Source organism: Amblyraja radiata, chromosome 9 (genome assembly GCF_010909765.2).
Source record: "Amblyraja radiata isolate CabotCenter1 chromosome 9, sAmbRad1.1.pri, whole genome shotgun sequence".
Lineage (NCBI taxonomy): Eukaryota > Metazoa > Chordata > Chondrichthyes > Rajiformes > Rajidae > Amblyraja > Amblyraja radiata.
Genome location: NC_045964.1, coordinates 72,512,419 through 72,529,771, shown reverse-complemented (window position 1 = coordinate 72,529,771; position 17,353 = coordinate 72,512,419). Strand labels below are relative to the sequence as shown.

The 17,353-nt window shown below is 39.0% G+C and overlaps 1 protein-coding gene across 2 annotated transcripts in view; it reads right to left on the bottom strand.

Moving 5' to 3' along the window:
• Window positions 1-416: 416 nt before the first annotated feature.
• The window catches only part of galc (galactosylceramidase), a 62,938-nt gene continuing 46,001 nt past the window's right edge, over window positions 417-17,353 (bottom strand). For both annotated transcript variants that reach the window (XM_033027705.1, XM_033027704.1), the window contains exons 11-17: window positions 16,347-16,436; window positions 14,294-14,383; window positions 13,366-13,510; window positions 11,431-11,611; window positions 7,523-7,686; window positions 3,237-3,313; window positions 417-1,928 (exon numbers count right to left, since the gene is read on the bottom strand). In XM_033027705.1, the coding sequence (XP_032883596.1) occupies window positions 1,785-1,928; window positions 3,237-3,313; window positions 7,523-7,686; window positions 11,431-11,611; window positions 13,366-13,510; window positions 14,294-14,383; window positions 16,347-16,436 (891 nt within the window). In that variant the 3' untranslated portion in view covers window positions 417-1,784. The remainder of the gene's footprint in view (window positions 1,929-3,236; window positions 3,314-7,522; window positions 7,687-11,430; window positions 11,612-13,365; window positions 13,511-14,293; window positions 14,384-16,346; window positions 16,437-17,353) is intronic.

Genomic DNA, 17,353 nt, shown 5'->3' with positions numbered 1-17,353 from the left:
AAAAATCAGGAACTGGGTACTGATTTTAGATGATCTGCCATGATATTGAATGACGGTGCTGGCTCGAAGGGCCGAATGGCCTACTCCTGCACCTATTTTCTATGTTTCTTTGTCTCTTTAAAGTGCAATACGGTAGTCCATGTGTGGAGTCATAGGAAATGGGTGAGGCCTTAAATGGATATTTTTCATTTGTATTTACCATGGGGAAGGGCATGGCCTACTCCTGCACCTATTTTTCTATGTTTCCATGTTTCTAACTATTTCTAAACCATATTGGTCTCAAGTGGTATCACTGGTAATGCACCCTTCTCTGCTAACATTAGATCAAATCTTAATTTCATAATCAAAGATTAAATATATAATCTAGATATAGAATCATAACCACAAAAGTTGTAACTACAAACAAACAGCAAGAGTTGGACGAGATCATTTTTTATTGGCTCAACACGAACCTTTTTATAAATTGTAAGACTTTTTTATTTGCAAAATGACGTTATGTTTGCATTAGAAAAACAATGTTGAACATTTAGAGTAAGGCTTGATATTAAACATTGGATTAAAAATAAACCAAAACTTTATACAAGAGAATGAACAAGTCAACAAATTATTCCAGACTGGATACTTGCAACAATACAGCGTGGAGTAACAGCAACAACAATGACACCAACAGTACCACAATTTAAATAGCCTGTTAAATATAAAAATAATTTGCAGTGCTTCCCAGGGGTATCATCTAATTAATTCACCATGTTGAGACTTAAGGGATGCAAATTAAACTTGGTCAAAGGCAGGGATTAAGCAGCACCTTAGAAGGAACCATGCCACCAGAGCAAAGCTATTTAGGGAGGGAATTCTGCTTTTTGGCAAGAAGGCGCATGTACCATTGGTGAAACAATAAAGACGAGGGATTCTCACCAGGTGGAAAGAGGAGGCATTGGAGGGAGAAGATCATAGAGAGGAGTAGGAATGAGGCCGGGTGTTGGTCAGAAAGTTCAGGCTGATGGCTAAATGATGCAATCTAAGATGCTTGAGTTTTTGATGAAGTGCTGTCTATGGGAGGTAGATCATGGAAGCCGGCTAGATGAAAGTTGGAGAGTTCAAGTCTATGGTTGGTTAATGAGCATATGGGTTTAAGCAGGAATGGAGTTGAAATGATATCACAAAAGATGGATATAATTCTTCGGTAATTGCATAAATATCTGGTCCAAAGCTCGTGAGGGGTTCGTATTTGATAGTCAGGTTCAGCCTCAGTCAGTTGCCAGGGAGACAAGTTCACTCCAGGGTTAGTGGCCCAAACTGAAGACAACTTTATTTCCAATGTATATTTAACTGGAGGAAATTTCTTAACATCCAGTAGGGATCTCGGCAAACAGCTCGACAGTTATAGATTGAGGAGGAAGATGTTTTACCTTTCCCAGTCACACAATACCTTCATTTTGTTGCAATTCATACCTAGTGTAGAAGTGAGCAAATAGTTGTGTTAAGTACTTAAATGCAAACATTTGCTTGAAAGGTAATGTCATGAATTGTGTCCCATCAGGCTGAAGCAACATGTCTTGTAACAATTACCACAGAATTGGCACCTGTGAGGAAATCATCAGATTTACAATTTTAGGAGAGAGTGGAGCTCAGAGAAATATTTAAGCACTCTGAAGATTTCATTAAGCAGTTGCCTCCGATGCCTAAACGTACAAAAGTGGGGAAACATACCCGTGCTCATTTAAGGCACTTCAAAACTGCAGAAGCCATTGTGCTTAGATTTGCAGGGCTGGGTTTACTTGAGATTAACCAGCCTGTACGTGAAAATTATCAAACTGAGCCAGTTCGAAGCCACGCGTTCCAATTGCAGCCCATCCATTTTGAGGGTGAGTAACACGGACATCTTTCCACAGTGGGTAGCCATTCAATAATCCATACGCGGAATCACCCTAAATGGGAATTTAAATAAAAGTGTAAATGCCCTCTTCAAAATACTTCAGTTCATAGCAACCGGCTTCATACCAGTTCTTACTCCTTATCAATGCAAATTTACAAACAGAACAAAATCCCTCAAATATTTATTTTTTCGCATTCTAGGAAAATATGTTATCCTGCCAGGAAAAATGTCAGATTGCTCAACGACCTTTTTATCCAAGCATTGCAGCAACATTAGCAATATGGTCTGGCCAGACCAAACAGTGCCAGAATAAAAGAACAGCTACATCTGAACAATGACTCAGTCTGAAGAAGGGTTTCGGCCCGACACGTTGCCTATTTCCTTCGCTCCATAGATGCTGCTGCACCCGCTGAGTTTCTCCAGCATTTTTGTGTACCTTCTAAATCTGAACAATGACTTTGATCTGAAGGGAATAAATGGGACAGGTAGCAACAACTCATTTATAGTTGGATCCAAGGTTTCTGCTAATAATCCCAAAGAAGAGTGTTAAAGATATGCTACCAAGGGAAGTAAACTACAACTAAACAAGATTAACCTCTCCAACACTTTCTTGTTTCCTCAGTTCAAATTATAAATCAGACAAGTGAAAATGCTACAAAATTCAACAGGCAAGATCATGCAGGTGATACCAATCATGGAAATCAAGTAAAAGCACGGGTTGTTGCAATGTTGGTGCTTTGGAGAAGCAAATTGTTTGTTAATTTGGCGCCTTGGGACTGCTCTAATATCCTTTAGGGTGGAAATTTGTTACCCCTATCCAATCTGGCTGAGAGGTGACTATACCCACTGCATGCAGTTAACTGTTAAATGCTCTTTGTAAACATCTAACAAGCCGCTCAGCAGGAGACTACACCACCTTTGCAAGGGCAGTTAGGAATGGACAATATGTGCTGGTCTTGCTAGCATTACCCAGATCTGAAAGCGAGTCAAAGAAAATGTTAAAGCCTTAATATATTATTTACTAATTTAACCTGCTAGTAAGCTCATACTACTTTAGTTTATGTGAAGAAATTACAATAAATTAAATCAGAAAGTAAAGAGAAACGAGCATTTTAAATTTGATTTGCATCACCTTCACAAAGGTCAGAATCCCAATCACATAGGCTTCAGTTTACTAAGCAAATGCTGCAGGGAATTTTTCCCCTTGCAGATGTTAAAATAATTCATCAATAATCTAATCAGCAGACAGTCCCACAAACATTCCCCATACCTTCCTCCCAGTTTGAACAATTGAATTTGCGTACCAGCAAACAACCATAGAATGGGGCAAACTACTTGAACTGAACTCTGTGACACTTACCTGAATTCTGAGAGTGAGCGTGTGCCATTTCCATGCACGTGTACCCGATTTGCCTGAAGCCAACACGGTTTTACCAGCTGCAAGGTAGAAATTACTCATTAACTCCTCCAGTAATTCTTAGTACCAAATCTAATTCTGTGCTGTTCTGAGATAACAACCTTCCAGTTTATATTATAAAAAAATCACTCAGAAATATCAAAACGAAGAAGTGCCATTTTCTCTTATTAAAAGTCTGTTGTTATGGCACGTTTTAAAAGTAATTATACTCTCATGATTTTGTCAAACAAACTATTAATAATGGCGGGGCAAAATACATTATTCTGTTACACAGGAAATTCAATGTTTATTGCTATTATCCATCAGTAATGGTCAAAATGAAAATTTAATGAAGGGGCTTTGAATAGAAATGTTGACACGGTTTCTCTTCTCACAGATGCGGACTAACCTGCTGAGTATGTCCAGCATTTCTGTTTTTATTGTAGTTAAAATGAAATAGTGGGAAGAGATTACTTTGGTTAGAAATATTTCTTCCTCTGGGGTCAAGATATAATGCAAGTTACATTAAACTGTTTAATTCTAGACCTTTAAGCACTTTGAAGTAAATTATGCAGGCAAACTGGTTCACCAGAAGGGGGCAAGTCCAGGAATAACCCAAATAACAAGTCAGCAAATTACAAGGTCATTAATATAATTTGAAAGGTTGTGTGAAAACACATTGCTCATGTTGTATAAGCAAGCTTTTATACTGCTCGAAGCTTTTTCTACACCCGATGTAAGATTGCTTGCCTGATGTGGCAAAAAGTCTGCGCTTAGAAGTATCAGGAGACACAAAGAACCGCAGAAGCTGGAATCCTGCTTGCAACACAATGTGCTGAATGGGCCTGAGAGCATCTTTGGGGAACATGTATAGGCAAAGAATGGTCCTGACCCAAAGATGCTGCCTGACCCACTGAGTTACTCTAGCACAATATGTTCTCAGGAGTATCACCCTCTACACTCACTGGATGTCACAACTGAGTGACACAAATTAGCTATGCTCAGATCGAATGTCAAAAAGCACAGCTGTTGTCGCCCCCCCCCCACCCACCCATATTCCCTGCAGGGAATGAGAAAAGGAAGTAGCATTTTATATATCTATCTTTGGTAATAATAGTTCTTTAAATGTAATTTGACTTCTTTTCCGAAAATTACCAAGGTTGACAAAAGAAGAATTGGATAGAAAAGCATTTGCTGATTGAATGGGTCCTAGCTTTGGAAGCATTAAAATAATTGAAGGCAAATGAACTGTGGAAATTACTTTTCTCCTTAAAGAAGGCAATGACTTACTCTTAATCATGTTCTTTATTTGTTAACACCAGTTTCCAGTGGCTGGTCATGGGGCACATCAACTCTAGTCTCCCATACAGCCTTGATCACTGCATTTGCTTACTGTTGCAACAGATTCAAGCAGATGCCATCTTCTACGGCCTGTGCTCTGATCCCTGGAACATCTGGGTAACAAGGACACCAGCAGACACCTACAGTGCCCTCCATCATTTATTTATTTGTCTCTGTACTCCAGAATTTGAGATTTGTACTAGAAAAAAAAATAACATGTGGTTCAAGTGCACATTGTCAGATTTTAATAAAGGCCATTTTTATACATTTTGGTTTCACCATGTAGAAATTACAGCAGTGTTTATACCCCCCATTTCAGGGCACCATAATGTTTGGGACACAGCAATGTCATGTAAATGAAAGTAGTCATATTTAGTATTTTGTTGCATATCATAGAAACATAGAAAATAGGTGCAGGAGTAGGCCATTCGGCCCTTCGAGCCTGCACCGCCATTCAATATGATCATGGCTGATCATTCAACTCAGTATCCTGTACCTGCCTTCTCTCCATACCCCCTGATCCCTTTAGCCACAAGGGCCACATCTAACTCCCTCTTAAATATAGCCAATGAACTGGCCTCAACTACCTTCTGCGGCAGAGAATTCCAGAGATTCACCACTCTCTGTGTGAAAAAAGTTTTCCTCATCTCGGTCCTAAAAGATTTCCCCCTTATCCTTAAACTGTGACCCCTTCGCATATCCTTTGCATGCAATGACTGCTTGAAGTCTGCGATTCATGGACATCACCAATCGCTGGGTGTCTTCTCTGGTGATGCTCTGCCAGGCCTGTATTGCAGCCATCTTTAGCTTATGCTTGTTTAGGGGCTAGTCCCCTTCAGTTTTCTCTTCAGCATATAAAAGGCATGCTCAATTGGGTTCAGTTCGGGTGATTGACTTGGCCACTCAAGAATTGACCATTTTTTAGCTTTGAAAAACTCCTTTGTTGATTTAGCAGTATGTGTGGGATCATTGTCTTGCTGTAGAATGAACCGCCGGCCAATGAGTTTTGAGGCATTTGTTTGAACTTGAGCAGATAGGATGTGTCTATACATTTCAGAATTCATTATGCTACTACCATCAGTTGTATCACCAATGAAGATAAGTGAGCCAGTATCTTCAGCAGCCATACATGCCCAGGCCATAACACCCCCACCAACAATGTGTTTCACAGATGAGGTGGTATGCTTTGGATCTTGGGCAGTTCCTTCTCTCCTCTATACTTTGCTCTTGCCATCACTCTGATATAAATTAATCTTAGTCTCATCTGTCCACAATATCTTTTTCCAGAATTGTGGTTGCTCTTTTAAGTACTTCTTGGCAAACAGTAACCTGGCCATCCTATTTTTGCAGATAACCAGTGGTTTGCATTTTGCAGTGTAGCCTCTGTATTTCTGTTCACAAAGTCTTCTGTGGACAGTGGTCATAGACAAATCCACACCTGAAGGGTGTTTCTGATCTGTTGGACAGGTGTTTGGGGATTTTTCTTTATTATAGAGAGAATTCTTCTGTCATCAGCTGTGGAGCTCTTCCTTGACCTGCCAATCCCTTTGCAATTAGTAAGCTCACCAGTGCTCTCTTTCTTCTGAATGATGTTCCAAACAGTTGATTTTGATAAGCCTAAGGTTTATTCTTGTTTCTCAGTCTCGTAATGGCTTATTTGACTTTCATTGACACAACTTTGGTCCTCATGTTGATAAACAACGATAAAAGTTTCCAAAGGTGATAGAAAGACTGGAGGAAAGACTAGGTGCTGAGAGCTCTCTTATACCTGCATTAAGGAGGCAATTAAACACACCTGAGCAATTACAAACACCATGTGTCCCAAAAATATGGTGCCCTGACTGCAAGGCACAATAAAGGATACTTTGACTTTTGACTTTTTGACTTGACTATGTATAAACACAGCTGTCATTTCTACATGGTGAAACCAAAATGTATAAAAATGGCCTTTAATAAAATCTGACAACGTACACTTTAACCACATATGATTTTTTCTATTACATATATCAAATTGTGGCGTACAGAGGCAAATAAATAAATGATGGGTCTTTGTCCTAAACATAATGGAGGGCACTGTTTTAGTGACCATAGCTCTGCCTTTAACACCTTAATTCCACAATCTCCTGGACCTAGGACACAGCAGGCAGCTGCAACTGAATCTGTGGCTTTCTGACCCATAGAACGCAATCAACAAAGATGGGTGACAAACCGCCTGCATGTTAATTCTCAAGACCAGTGCCCTACAAAGATGAATATTCCGCCCCTGACTATACTCCCGATACGCACACAGCTGCGTTATCGCATTCTGCTTTAACAACACCACCAGTTAGCTGGATTTCAAGCAATGGTGGGACAAGTACAGGAAGAAGATAGAGATCTTTGCTATATAGTGCCAAGACAACACCCTGTCCATCAATATCACTAAAAACAGTAGCTGGTTATTGAGTTCAGGAAGTGGTGGAGTACGCACCCCAGTCTTCATCAATGGTGCTAAAATGGAGATGGTCGAGAGCTTCAAGTTCCTGCGTGTAAATATCACTACCAATTTGTCTTGGTGTAACCACACCGACACTACGGTCAAGAAAAAACTCGAACACCTCCACTTTTTTGCAATGCTATAATTTTCAGTGTTTTAAAATATTTTTAAAGTGCTGATAAATTAAAATAAAGATGCCAAGTTGCACTGTATAACAAAAGCCATCTCATGGTAAGCCATAAGAGTTGGAATGGCCTGCTTTGCTTGTTAGACAAAGTCTCATCAGTTTGTGATGTGTTTTCACCCTCTTCAATTACAACTCATTTGTTTATGGCAGTAAGTAAATGCACAGGGAAATTATTTCCTAAAAATAATGTAATGGAATATAAATCAACTGTAAATGAAGTATGAGGATGTAATAAATAAAACTTACGCAGGTCATTTGTAACTTTGTACGTCCCATCCGCAAAGATCCAGTAGTACAAGCCTTCTGCATGTCGAATAAGTTCCCCGCCTTTATTAACCCTTCCAGCAATAAACACACCACCAGTGTTGGCCGTCTCAATGAGTACATCACAGGTTATGTTCACATCTTGCCTGGGAAAGCAAATTCACACTTAGGCTATGACAACTAAAATCAGCATGCCTCACAACTGATCAAGACGTTGCTGATAAAGATATAGCACATTGGTAAAGACATGTATAGCTATTTTGATTGTATCACAGGCCCAAAATACTACCAGTTATTTCTCAAATACATTTCATCAGCTTTTAAATGTTTGATCTAACATTAATACCAATTGACAAATACACAGCTTTTTATAACTGCATGCATACATCACAGTATATCTTATTTCAATTAAAATTGATTATTTCAACAATTCCAACAAGCAGATCTCAATACTTATTTTAAGTTTTAGATCAAAGACCCACAAAACCAAATTGAGGCCAGTCATCCTCAGAGACTGCCGAAGAAGAGATCACATATAAAATGTTCTGTATGTTGTGCTGATGTTTACAGCTATCCTACTGTAAAAGGCTCACTATTTCAGCAGATGAACACAGCAAAGTGATAGCTTTTCCACACTCAGAACTATTTAGAGTCATGACACATGGAAACAGGCCCCTTGGCCCAACTTGTCCATGCCGACCAAGATGGCCTATCTACACTAGTCCCATCTGCCCACGTTTGGCCCATATCCCTCTAAACCTTTCTGGTCCATGTACTTGCCCAAATGTCTTTTAAATGTTGCTATAGTAGTACGTGCCTCAGCTACCTCCTCTGGCAGCTCTTTTTCCATGTTATGTTAATATCCATTGAGTGTAATTTTGCCTGGCAGGAACCTGATTAAGGGCTGGGCTAATATTAATTTCCTGTAAATAAGTTGAAGTGACTCTTGAATGGGATCAAAGAGTCAATTCAATTACAATCCCATTGGGGCCGTTAATGGGACGATTTTAACATCAGCCCATCTGGACATTAAAACAATTTCGAATCCTGCAAATGGCTGCTCAACACAGTTATAAGAAAGGGTTTAATTCTGATGAATATTTTGGATAGATTGTAGACTAAGGCTTTTATGATTATAAATCTAATTAGGTATATAATGTTATCTAGATATATGGTCCTCCCTACAGCCCTCTATGCCAGTGAGAAATGGAGAATCAACGTGAAGATGAAAAAGAAATTGGATGCATTCCAACAACTCTGCTTGAGGAAGATCCTGAAGACTAGCTGCAGAGACCACATCACAAACGAGGAGATATACCGGGAAACTGCAACAAAGCCTCTCAGCCAGGATAGAGGTACGCAGGATGAAATTTGCAGGACATGTGCTCAGAATGTCACCAGAACGTACACCTTAGATAGCAACGACATGGCAACCTGACGGAAGAAGGAAAAGAGGACGACCAAAACTCACATGGAGGCGAACATTCCAGAAGGATTTGGAAGCCCGGGACGCTAACCTATCGAGGGTGGAAGATGTCGCACATGACCAAACAGAATGGCGAAAGCTTGCTGCCCAATGCACTCAGCAGTGTGGGAGGAACTAAGTCTAATTCTGTCTTTAATTTGTGTACTAGTCATGTCTCTACTATTTATTTCATTCCGCTTACATGTTTTTCCACTACTTGCTAAATGGGAATCTCACACTGTACCACTGATAGGGCAGGAGGTCACTGACAAGTGGGTAGCTTGTGCAGCGGTCTGTTCCTTCCATCACTAATGAAGGGCTTCCATGTGTTTCTGATACAAGGCCCACAAGATACTCAATGCCATCTCAAAAAGTTGCCACTGTAAATTGAGCTTTTATGGGCCAGAAGTCCTCAGGATACAATGGGGATGTTGCCTACAGTGGGGAAGTTTTGAGCACTTCTTTGAACCTATTTCTCCATCTGCCTGGTAATGTCCCACCACAGAGTAAGAATTGCCCCTAATATAGGTATGTTGCAAAACGTACCTGAAGCGTCGCTGAAAATCTGTCGCTGCGGGTGTGTGCGACTTTGGCGCCGTTTAGCGTGGGGCGGGTTTATAACGCGATTTTCCCTAGGCTGTTCAAATTGAGGATGTTTAGCCTAGTTAATTATTACCGAAAAATCGCTGGAAGATTCCGTTGTTTTAGCTATTATTACTTTTAAGGGCTTTATCTAATTATTATAGTAGTTAAAAAATTAACCTCTAAACTCGCGACCACCGGCAACCGACTGGATCTCATACAGGAGACAACAGAAGGTAGGCTGTTTATTTTTACATTAAAAAGGGCTTCTTAAGATCCCTTTATACAAAGTTTAATGTTGCGAGTAGCTAATTTTGGGCCCATTATATCCCGCAGTATTTTTCTGGGCATTTGAGGGCACAAATCTACCGCAATGTGAACGTTCTAAACCAGCGCGTTCACAGGATCCCACTAGAAAGCTGATTTAAATGGACTTTAATTTACAGCAATTGAACACTAAATTCCTTCCATTTGGCCTATAAATTAATGTAAATGAGATTTAAAAATCATGTTTTATTGTGAATTATTTGTGAATATTATTTGGACACTTAGGCTATTTAAAAATGTTAATCATTTATTAAGAAATGGATAGATGTTTAGATCTAGTAATTGAAGTTTGAAATTAGCTACAATTGGGTAACTAACTAATTATATGCTTTAATTTCAGGTCATCCAAGTAAGATTATTTTATATTTGTTTCAGAATGCTTCAATCTATGATAACTGAAAATTTCATTCAGTTCTCTTAATTTTTAAGAAGGTTATGGGCTTTTGACTGTCCACGATCACAGCTTTTTTGTTATGTCCATAGAAAATCTATAGGGAACAAGATGCTAATTTCCGAGTATGAAAATGGCCATAACCTTTTAAATACTTGAGATATGAAAGTGAATTAGGTGTCAAATTAAACTTCTTTTTATGCTTTATCTGATGGGATAAATTGCAGACTTGATTTTTTAAATCTCAAAATTTTGTAACATTGCTACCTAATATGAAGGGAGTTTGTTGAGCAAAATCACTGGTTGACATGGACTCATAAAATCTTGTGTACAGCAGCCTGATGGGCACATAGATTCAGACAAACGTACAAAAGCATAAATGTTACATAAAAATCATAAAAGAACAAAGACTGCAAGAATAACAAAACATTAGTGCAAAACAAAAGTAGAATAAAAAATCCATGGCAGTGCAAGAGGTGCAACATAGTGCTCTGTTGTCACAGTAGCAACCTTCCTCATGAGGTGTAGCGGGGATTTAATCTAGTTTCACTTGAATAGTTCCCAAATTTTCACTGCTCAATTGAAAGAAACTTTATGAACCATGAGGTGACACAGTGGTGCAACAGCAGAGTTGCTGCTTCACAGCACTGGAGACCCGGGTTTGATCCTGACTAAGGGTGTTGTCTGTACGGAGTTTGTACGTTCTCCCAGTGACTGGCGTGGGTTTTCTCCGGGTGGTCCCATTACCTTCCACTCCAAACAGGTTTGTCAGTCAATTGGCTTAGATAGATTGTAAAAACTGTCCCTGGTGTGTGTAGGTTAGTGTAAGGGGTGATTGTTGGTCGGTGGACAGAGGGGCTTGTTTCTGCGCTGTATATCTCAAGTCTAAATCTGCCGTTTTAACGTAACTAATGGAATTGTAAAAATGTATATAGTAGGAAGTGATCACAAGGAGATTAATTTCCCCAGGCTTCCATGAGTCACCCGAGAATGGAAAGCGATCAAAATCCAGTAAAAAGATCAACTGGCAATATAATCTTGTGAATATATTCAATTAAAAGATCATTCATCCGAAGAAGGTTCTGTTTCGAACATTTTATGAATTAAAATAAGCAAAAACCTTACCACTTGTAATCACCAATAACACTAATTGTTTGGTCAGCATCACTTGCCCAAGTTATAGGTCGCTCAGTTACGACCTGTCGCAGAGTAAATACATGGTCACCAGGATCGTTGTAGTTTATGAAATATTCAAACACTCCAGTCTGGTCGGCAAAATTAGGTGCTTCACTGAATGGTGGAGTCTCTAAATCATAGCAAGTTCAAAAAGATTAGGTTTGTTTTTTTTAAAAATTCCAAGCACATCAGCATCCAGCTCTCCAAATTCAAGCTAACACCACATCTATAGTAAAAGCATAATCCAAACATTTGAAATGGCAAGAAAGCAAAATAACATTTGCCGATTTTCATTATCTAGCATAAACTTAGGTCTTTAACTTTTGAAATAAATCAAACAACTAGTTACACTGAAAAATACTTTTTTTTCATGATCAATATATAAACACATATTTCAATGGTTGAATCTTCTTTTGTACCAGAAATTCAGCAGAACTTGTAACTGGGATTTGGATAATTTATTATCAAGTCTCAAACATTCCAGAGCAATATCTTCTTCCCCCCCTCCCCCCCAAAAAAATGGTGTTTTTAAACAGTAAAGTGACATGTTTTTGTGCGGAGTTTCCAAATTGCAATCTGACTGAAAATGTCCATTTTTTTGTAGAATTACAGTGTGGTTTGAATGATGAAACAAATGTCCAGTGTAAAACACTGAATGGTTTTATGTCTGCAGAATATTGAGTATAAGAGTCAGGAAGTCACGATGGAGTCCATTGGGTTTAGGGTTCTAGGACTTTGGTTAGGTTGCATTTGGAATGTTGCAGTTCTGGTCACCCATTCCAGGAAAGATGCAGCGGCTTTTATCAGGATGCTGCCTGGTTCAGAGGATATTTATTACCTTTAAGGAGAGGTTGGAAAAACTAGGTTTGTTTGCTCTGGAGCATCGGCGGCAGAGGAGAGACCCGATGAAACATAGAAAAATAGGTACAGGACTAGGCCATTCGGCCCTTCGAGTCAGCACCGCCATTCAATATGATCATGGCTGATCATCTCAGATCAGTACCCCATTCCTGCCTTTTCCCCATATCCATTGATTCCTTTAGTCTTAAGAGTTAAATCTAACTCTCTCTTGAAAACATCCAGTGAATAGGCCTCCACTTCCTTTTGTGGCAGAGAATTCCACAGATCACAACTCTCTGTGGAAAAAAAGTATATAAAATTATGTGAAGCATTGATAGGGTGGACAGTTAGAACCTTCTTCTCCATGGTGGAAATGTCAAACGCTGGAGGGCATAGTTTTAAGGTGAGGGGACAAAGTTTAAAGGAGATGTGGGGGGCATATTTTTTTTAACAACTGGTGGTGGGTGTCTGGAACCTGCTGCTGGGTGGAGGCTGATAAAATAGTGGCTTTTAAAAGGCTTTTTGATGGGCATGTGGATATGCAGGGAACGGAGGGGTATAGATCATGTGCAGGCAGATGAGATTAAGTTTAACGTGGCATCATGTTTGGCATAGACGTTGTGGACCAAAGCGCCTGTTCATGTGCTGCCCTTTACTATGTTTTATGTTCTAAAATGGTGCACCACATTCATAATTAGTGTTAAAAAATTGAATGCAAAATAAGTACACATTCAGATTCCAGCAATCACTGAATAGTTCAGGAATTACAATCAGTATCATTGATTTTGTTGCAAATCATGACAATGAGAGAGTCAATAGTCTTAAGTTGTGGGGAAAAAAATTCAATTGAACAAGTCCAACAGCTTCATGCATGAAAAATATCATATATTGTTTATTTTTCTTTCCTTAAAATTTACTATATTATTCTTTTGGCCTTAAGTGACCAGAATATAAAATAATATAATATTGTATTTATCTTCGTATACCCTCTTGGACATGAACGACAAAATGTAATGTCGTAAATCTTGTGAGGCGGTCACTTACTGACATTAAAGTCATCCTTGTAGTCCTTCGGAAATGATCTGGAGGGAGGTGGCTGAGGAACAGTGCCTCGTTTCCCTGTGCTGATGGTGGTCAGGGTCCATATTTCATCCACCCCCACAGGCATCGTAAATGCTCCATTGACTACCTGTAGAATTTAAATTAAAAATGTTTTCAATTTTCTATACTTTTCACTTTAAAAAGTGTGATTTGGAAGTCTAACTCAGCATATGCCACATATATTTCTTGTTCTAATTTCTGGTGAGTCTGTTGTATATTCAAATGAAAGGCCACCACAGTGAGGGTTCATTGTTATCTTCATTAACGATTTGGATGACAATGTAGTTAATATTGTTAATACATTTACAGATGACACTCGGATTAGTGGTAGTGAACTAGTGAACGGTGAGGAAGGATATGCAAGTTTACAACAGGATCTTGATCATTTGGGAAAGGAATAGCAAATATGAGGTGTTGCACTTTATGTCAAACCAGGCAGGACTTGCACAGTAAATGGTAGAGCCGTGGCTAGTGTTGTAGAACAGAGAGATCTGGAAATACAGGTGCATGATTCCCTGAAAGTGGCAAGTCAGGTGGTCAGGGTGGTGAAGATTACGTTTGGCATGCTTTCCTTCATTGGGAAGAATATGGAGTACAGTTGTTGAAATATTATCATACAACTGTAAAGTCACTGGTAAAGTCAATGGAGCATACAAGTCTGGTGCGACCTTATTGAGGTGTATGTGATCATGAGGGGCATGGATAAAGTGAACACACAATCTTTTTTGCAGAGTAGAGGATTCTAAAAATAGAGGGAATAGACGAGGTTAGAGGAGAAATTTAAAAGGGACCCTCTTTTTCATGATCAATTTTTTCACCTGGAGGTTAGTCCATAGCTGGAGTGAAAGAGATTAGTAAACATGTGAATTACCTTGATGTCAGAATGTTGAGAAAAAAACTTGGAGGAATTCTTGAAGAAGTCAAATTTTGAATACCAAACTTTTAAAGTCTCGATCTGTTTCTGAAGAGAGTTGCAAGCATTTAATGATATTTAACGGAAATTCCAAGACAAATAACCCCACGTAGAAATTCAAGGATAGAAGGCTAATGTAAACCTACAATTACACCCAATATTAATAACATCCAAACACCACCCCACAAATCTATCATAGAGAACAAAATAAATAAAAGCAAGAAATGGGAAATCACCAATATCTTGATTCATGTAGATATATAAAATAACAATATTCTCTCTTTTAAAACTTCAAAAATAAATGTAATCGTGTCGGGCTTCAGCTGGATAAAAACTTTCCAAAGGGGTTATATTTGCTCTGTGATCCATTGTTTAAGAAGGAACTGCAGATGCTGGAAAATCTAAGGTAGACAAAAATGCTGGAGAAACTCAGCGGGTGCAGCAGCATCTATGGAGCGAAGGAAATAGGCAACGTTTCGGGCCAAAACTGTTCTTCAGATAGTCTGAAGAAGGGTTTAGGCCCGAAACGTTGCCTATTTCCTTCGCTCCGTAGATGCTGCTGCACCCGCTGAGTTTCTCCAGCATTTTTGTGTACCTGTAATCCATTGTCTTTTGTTATACTCATAGAGTCATAGAGTGATACAGTGTGGAAACAGGCTCCGCGGCCCAACTCACCCACACTGGCCAACAATGTCCCAGCTACACTAGTCCCACTTGCCTGCGCTTGGTCCATATCCCTCCAAACTTGTCCTATCCGAGAGTCAAGAGTGTTTTATTGTCATATGTCCCAGATAGAACAATGAAATTCTTACGCTGCAGCACAACAGAATATGTAAACATAGTACACTGTAAACAATATGATAAACGAGAGAAAAAAACAGTTCAGTGTTTATATATACATATATACAGCAGTGCTCCGATAAATCCTTTCGATGGTGGGGAGGTAGAAGCCGGTGATGGATTGGGCAGTGTTCATAACTTTTTGCAGTACCTGTCCAACTGTTTCTTAATCGATGGGATAGTCCCAGCCTTAACTACCTCCTCTGGCAGCTTGTTCCATACACCCACCACGCTTTGTGTGAAAAAGTGACCACTCGGATTCCTACCAAATCTTTTCCCCTTCACCTTGAACCTATGTCCTCTGGTCCTCGATTCCGCCACTCTGGGCAAAGGACTATGCATCTACTCGATCTATTCCTCTTAGATCCCTCTATCTTACGCTTTGGCTCACTGGAGTTACCCTGGCATATGACGTCCCAAACCTTACCTTGGGTCATTTCTCCACTGAAACAGAGCTTAGAAAAGTCAGTCTACTTTTTCAAATACACCTATATCATTGAAAGGAATTAATGTATCTGTATACTGCGGACGGCTCAATTGTAATCATGTGTAGTCTTTCCGTTGATTTATTAGCACACAACTAAGCTTTTCACTGTACCTCTGTACTCTGGACACAAAAAACTAAACTAAATACAAGATTCCACGTGAGCATGTTCAAGTTGCAACCTATAAAGAAGAAAAAGTCCCCTTTCCCATTTTCTTTAAAAAAAAAAATGGATCTCTTAATATCCAGCAAGCATTTAGAGCTAATATTCTATCGAAAATTGGGATGCAATTTGAATTAAAAACATTAAACGCAAGGCTTGGCGGGGGAAAAAAGGGATTTTTAAATTTTCAAGAATAAGTAGCATTCGGTTAGCTGGAATATTGAAATAAGATTTTAATCTTAAAAGCAACTTGAATACATCCCTCCCACTTTTAACAGAGATGGGACGGATAGATGAACCAATCTGGCAATATAGATTTCATATTAAGGCGTAGATTCACCAAAGTTTCCCAGATCATGGGAAGTCCAAAGGCAAGGCAAGGATTGGATTCAAGAGGCGAATATCTTGCATTGATATGAACAAACAACTATTAAAGGGCATAGGTTTAAGGTGAGAGGGCAAAGTTTAAAGGTGATGTACAAAAATCAACAAAATACCAGGTCGTGATTATCTTTGTTACTTACAAATGATCCTTGCAACTGGAAGGTTACATTCTGCTTGGAAACCTTAAAAGGTGGCAGTGGAGGCCGGACACAAACTGAATGATCGTGGCTCTAAGTTTAAAAACAACAGTTTTAAAAGATTGCTCAATGAACAAATGAACCTGTTATAAGACACAATTCTGTGTAAGGACAGATATCATTGTAAAGTTACATTAAAATCAGAGTCCAAACATTGTTTAAAAAAAAATAAACTCTACTGCAAATGGCAAAGTTATACAAATGAATATCAGCATTGAAACAAAGCATTCAGCTGTCCATAAGTTATAGTAGCAGAATTACGCAATTTGACCTATCAAGTCTACTCCGTTATTCAATCATTGTTGATCTATCTTTCCCTCTCAACCCCATTCTCCTGCCTTCTCTCCATAACACCAGACTCCCTTACTAATCATGTTATCGTGTTAGTTGATACATTATCATGTAATTGTGTCCATATTTATGCTCCCTACAGGCTCCTCCCCCCCACCTCTTCATCTTACCAATTTGATCTATCCTATTCTTTAGACCCCCTTGGGTTTACCTAACTTCCCCATTGATATAAGTTCCCCATTGTTAAATTGTCTCATCTTTTTTTGGTGACACATTCCAACTATTCCAGAGGTAAGAGTCTAGTCTGTTGAATATTCCCATATAGATACAACCATGCAGTACTATATCCAGGCTTTCATATACTTTAAAATTATCTGGAGTGCTGAAATGGTTACAGTATTCTAACAAACTTCTTTACATGTTTAATAAACTTTGTAATTTAATTGTTTTCTTAAGAAGTAAATGTTTGTTTTTCTTAAAAAATAAATGGCATTACTAGGCTACATCATTATTAGCAGATATGAGATATTTTTGTTTCTTTGTTCATTGTGAATGCTACAACAAAAACAGAACAGCAAAGTGTGACCTTGCTTGCAAGCCTGCAGAAGATGCCCAGCACTGAGATGGAGTCTATCTCCAATCTTGTGCAGGACTTTGCA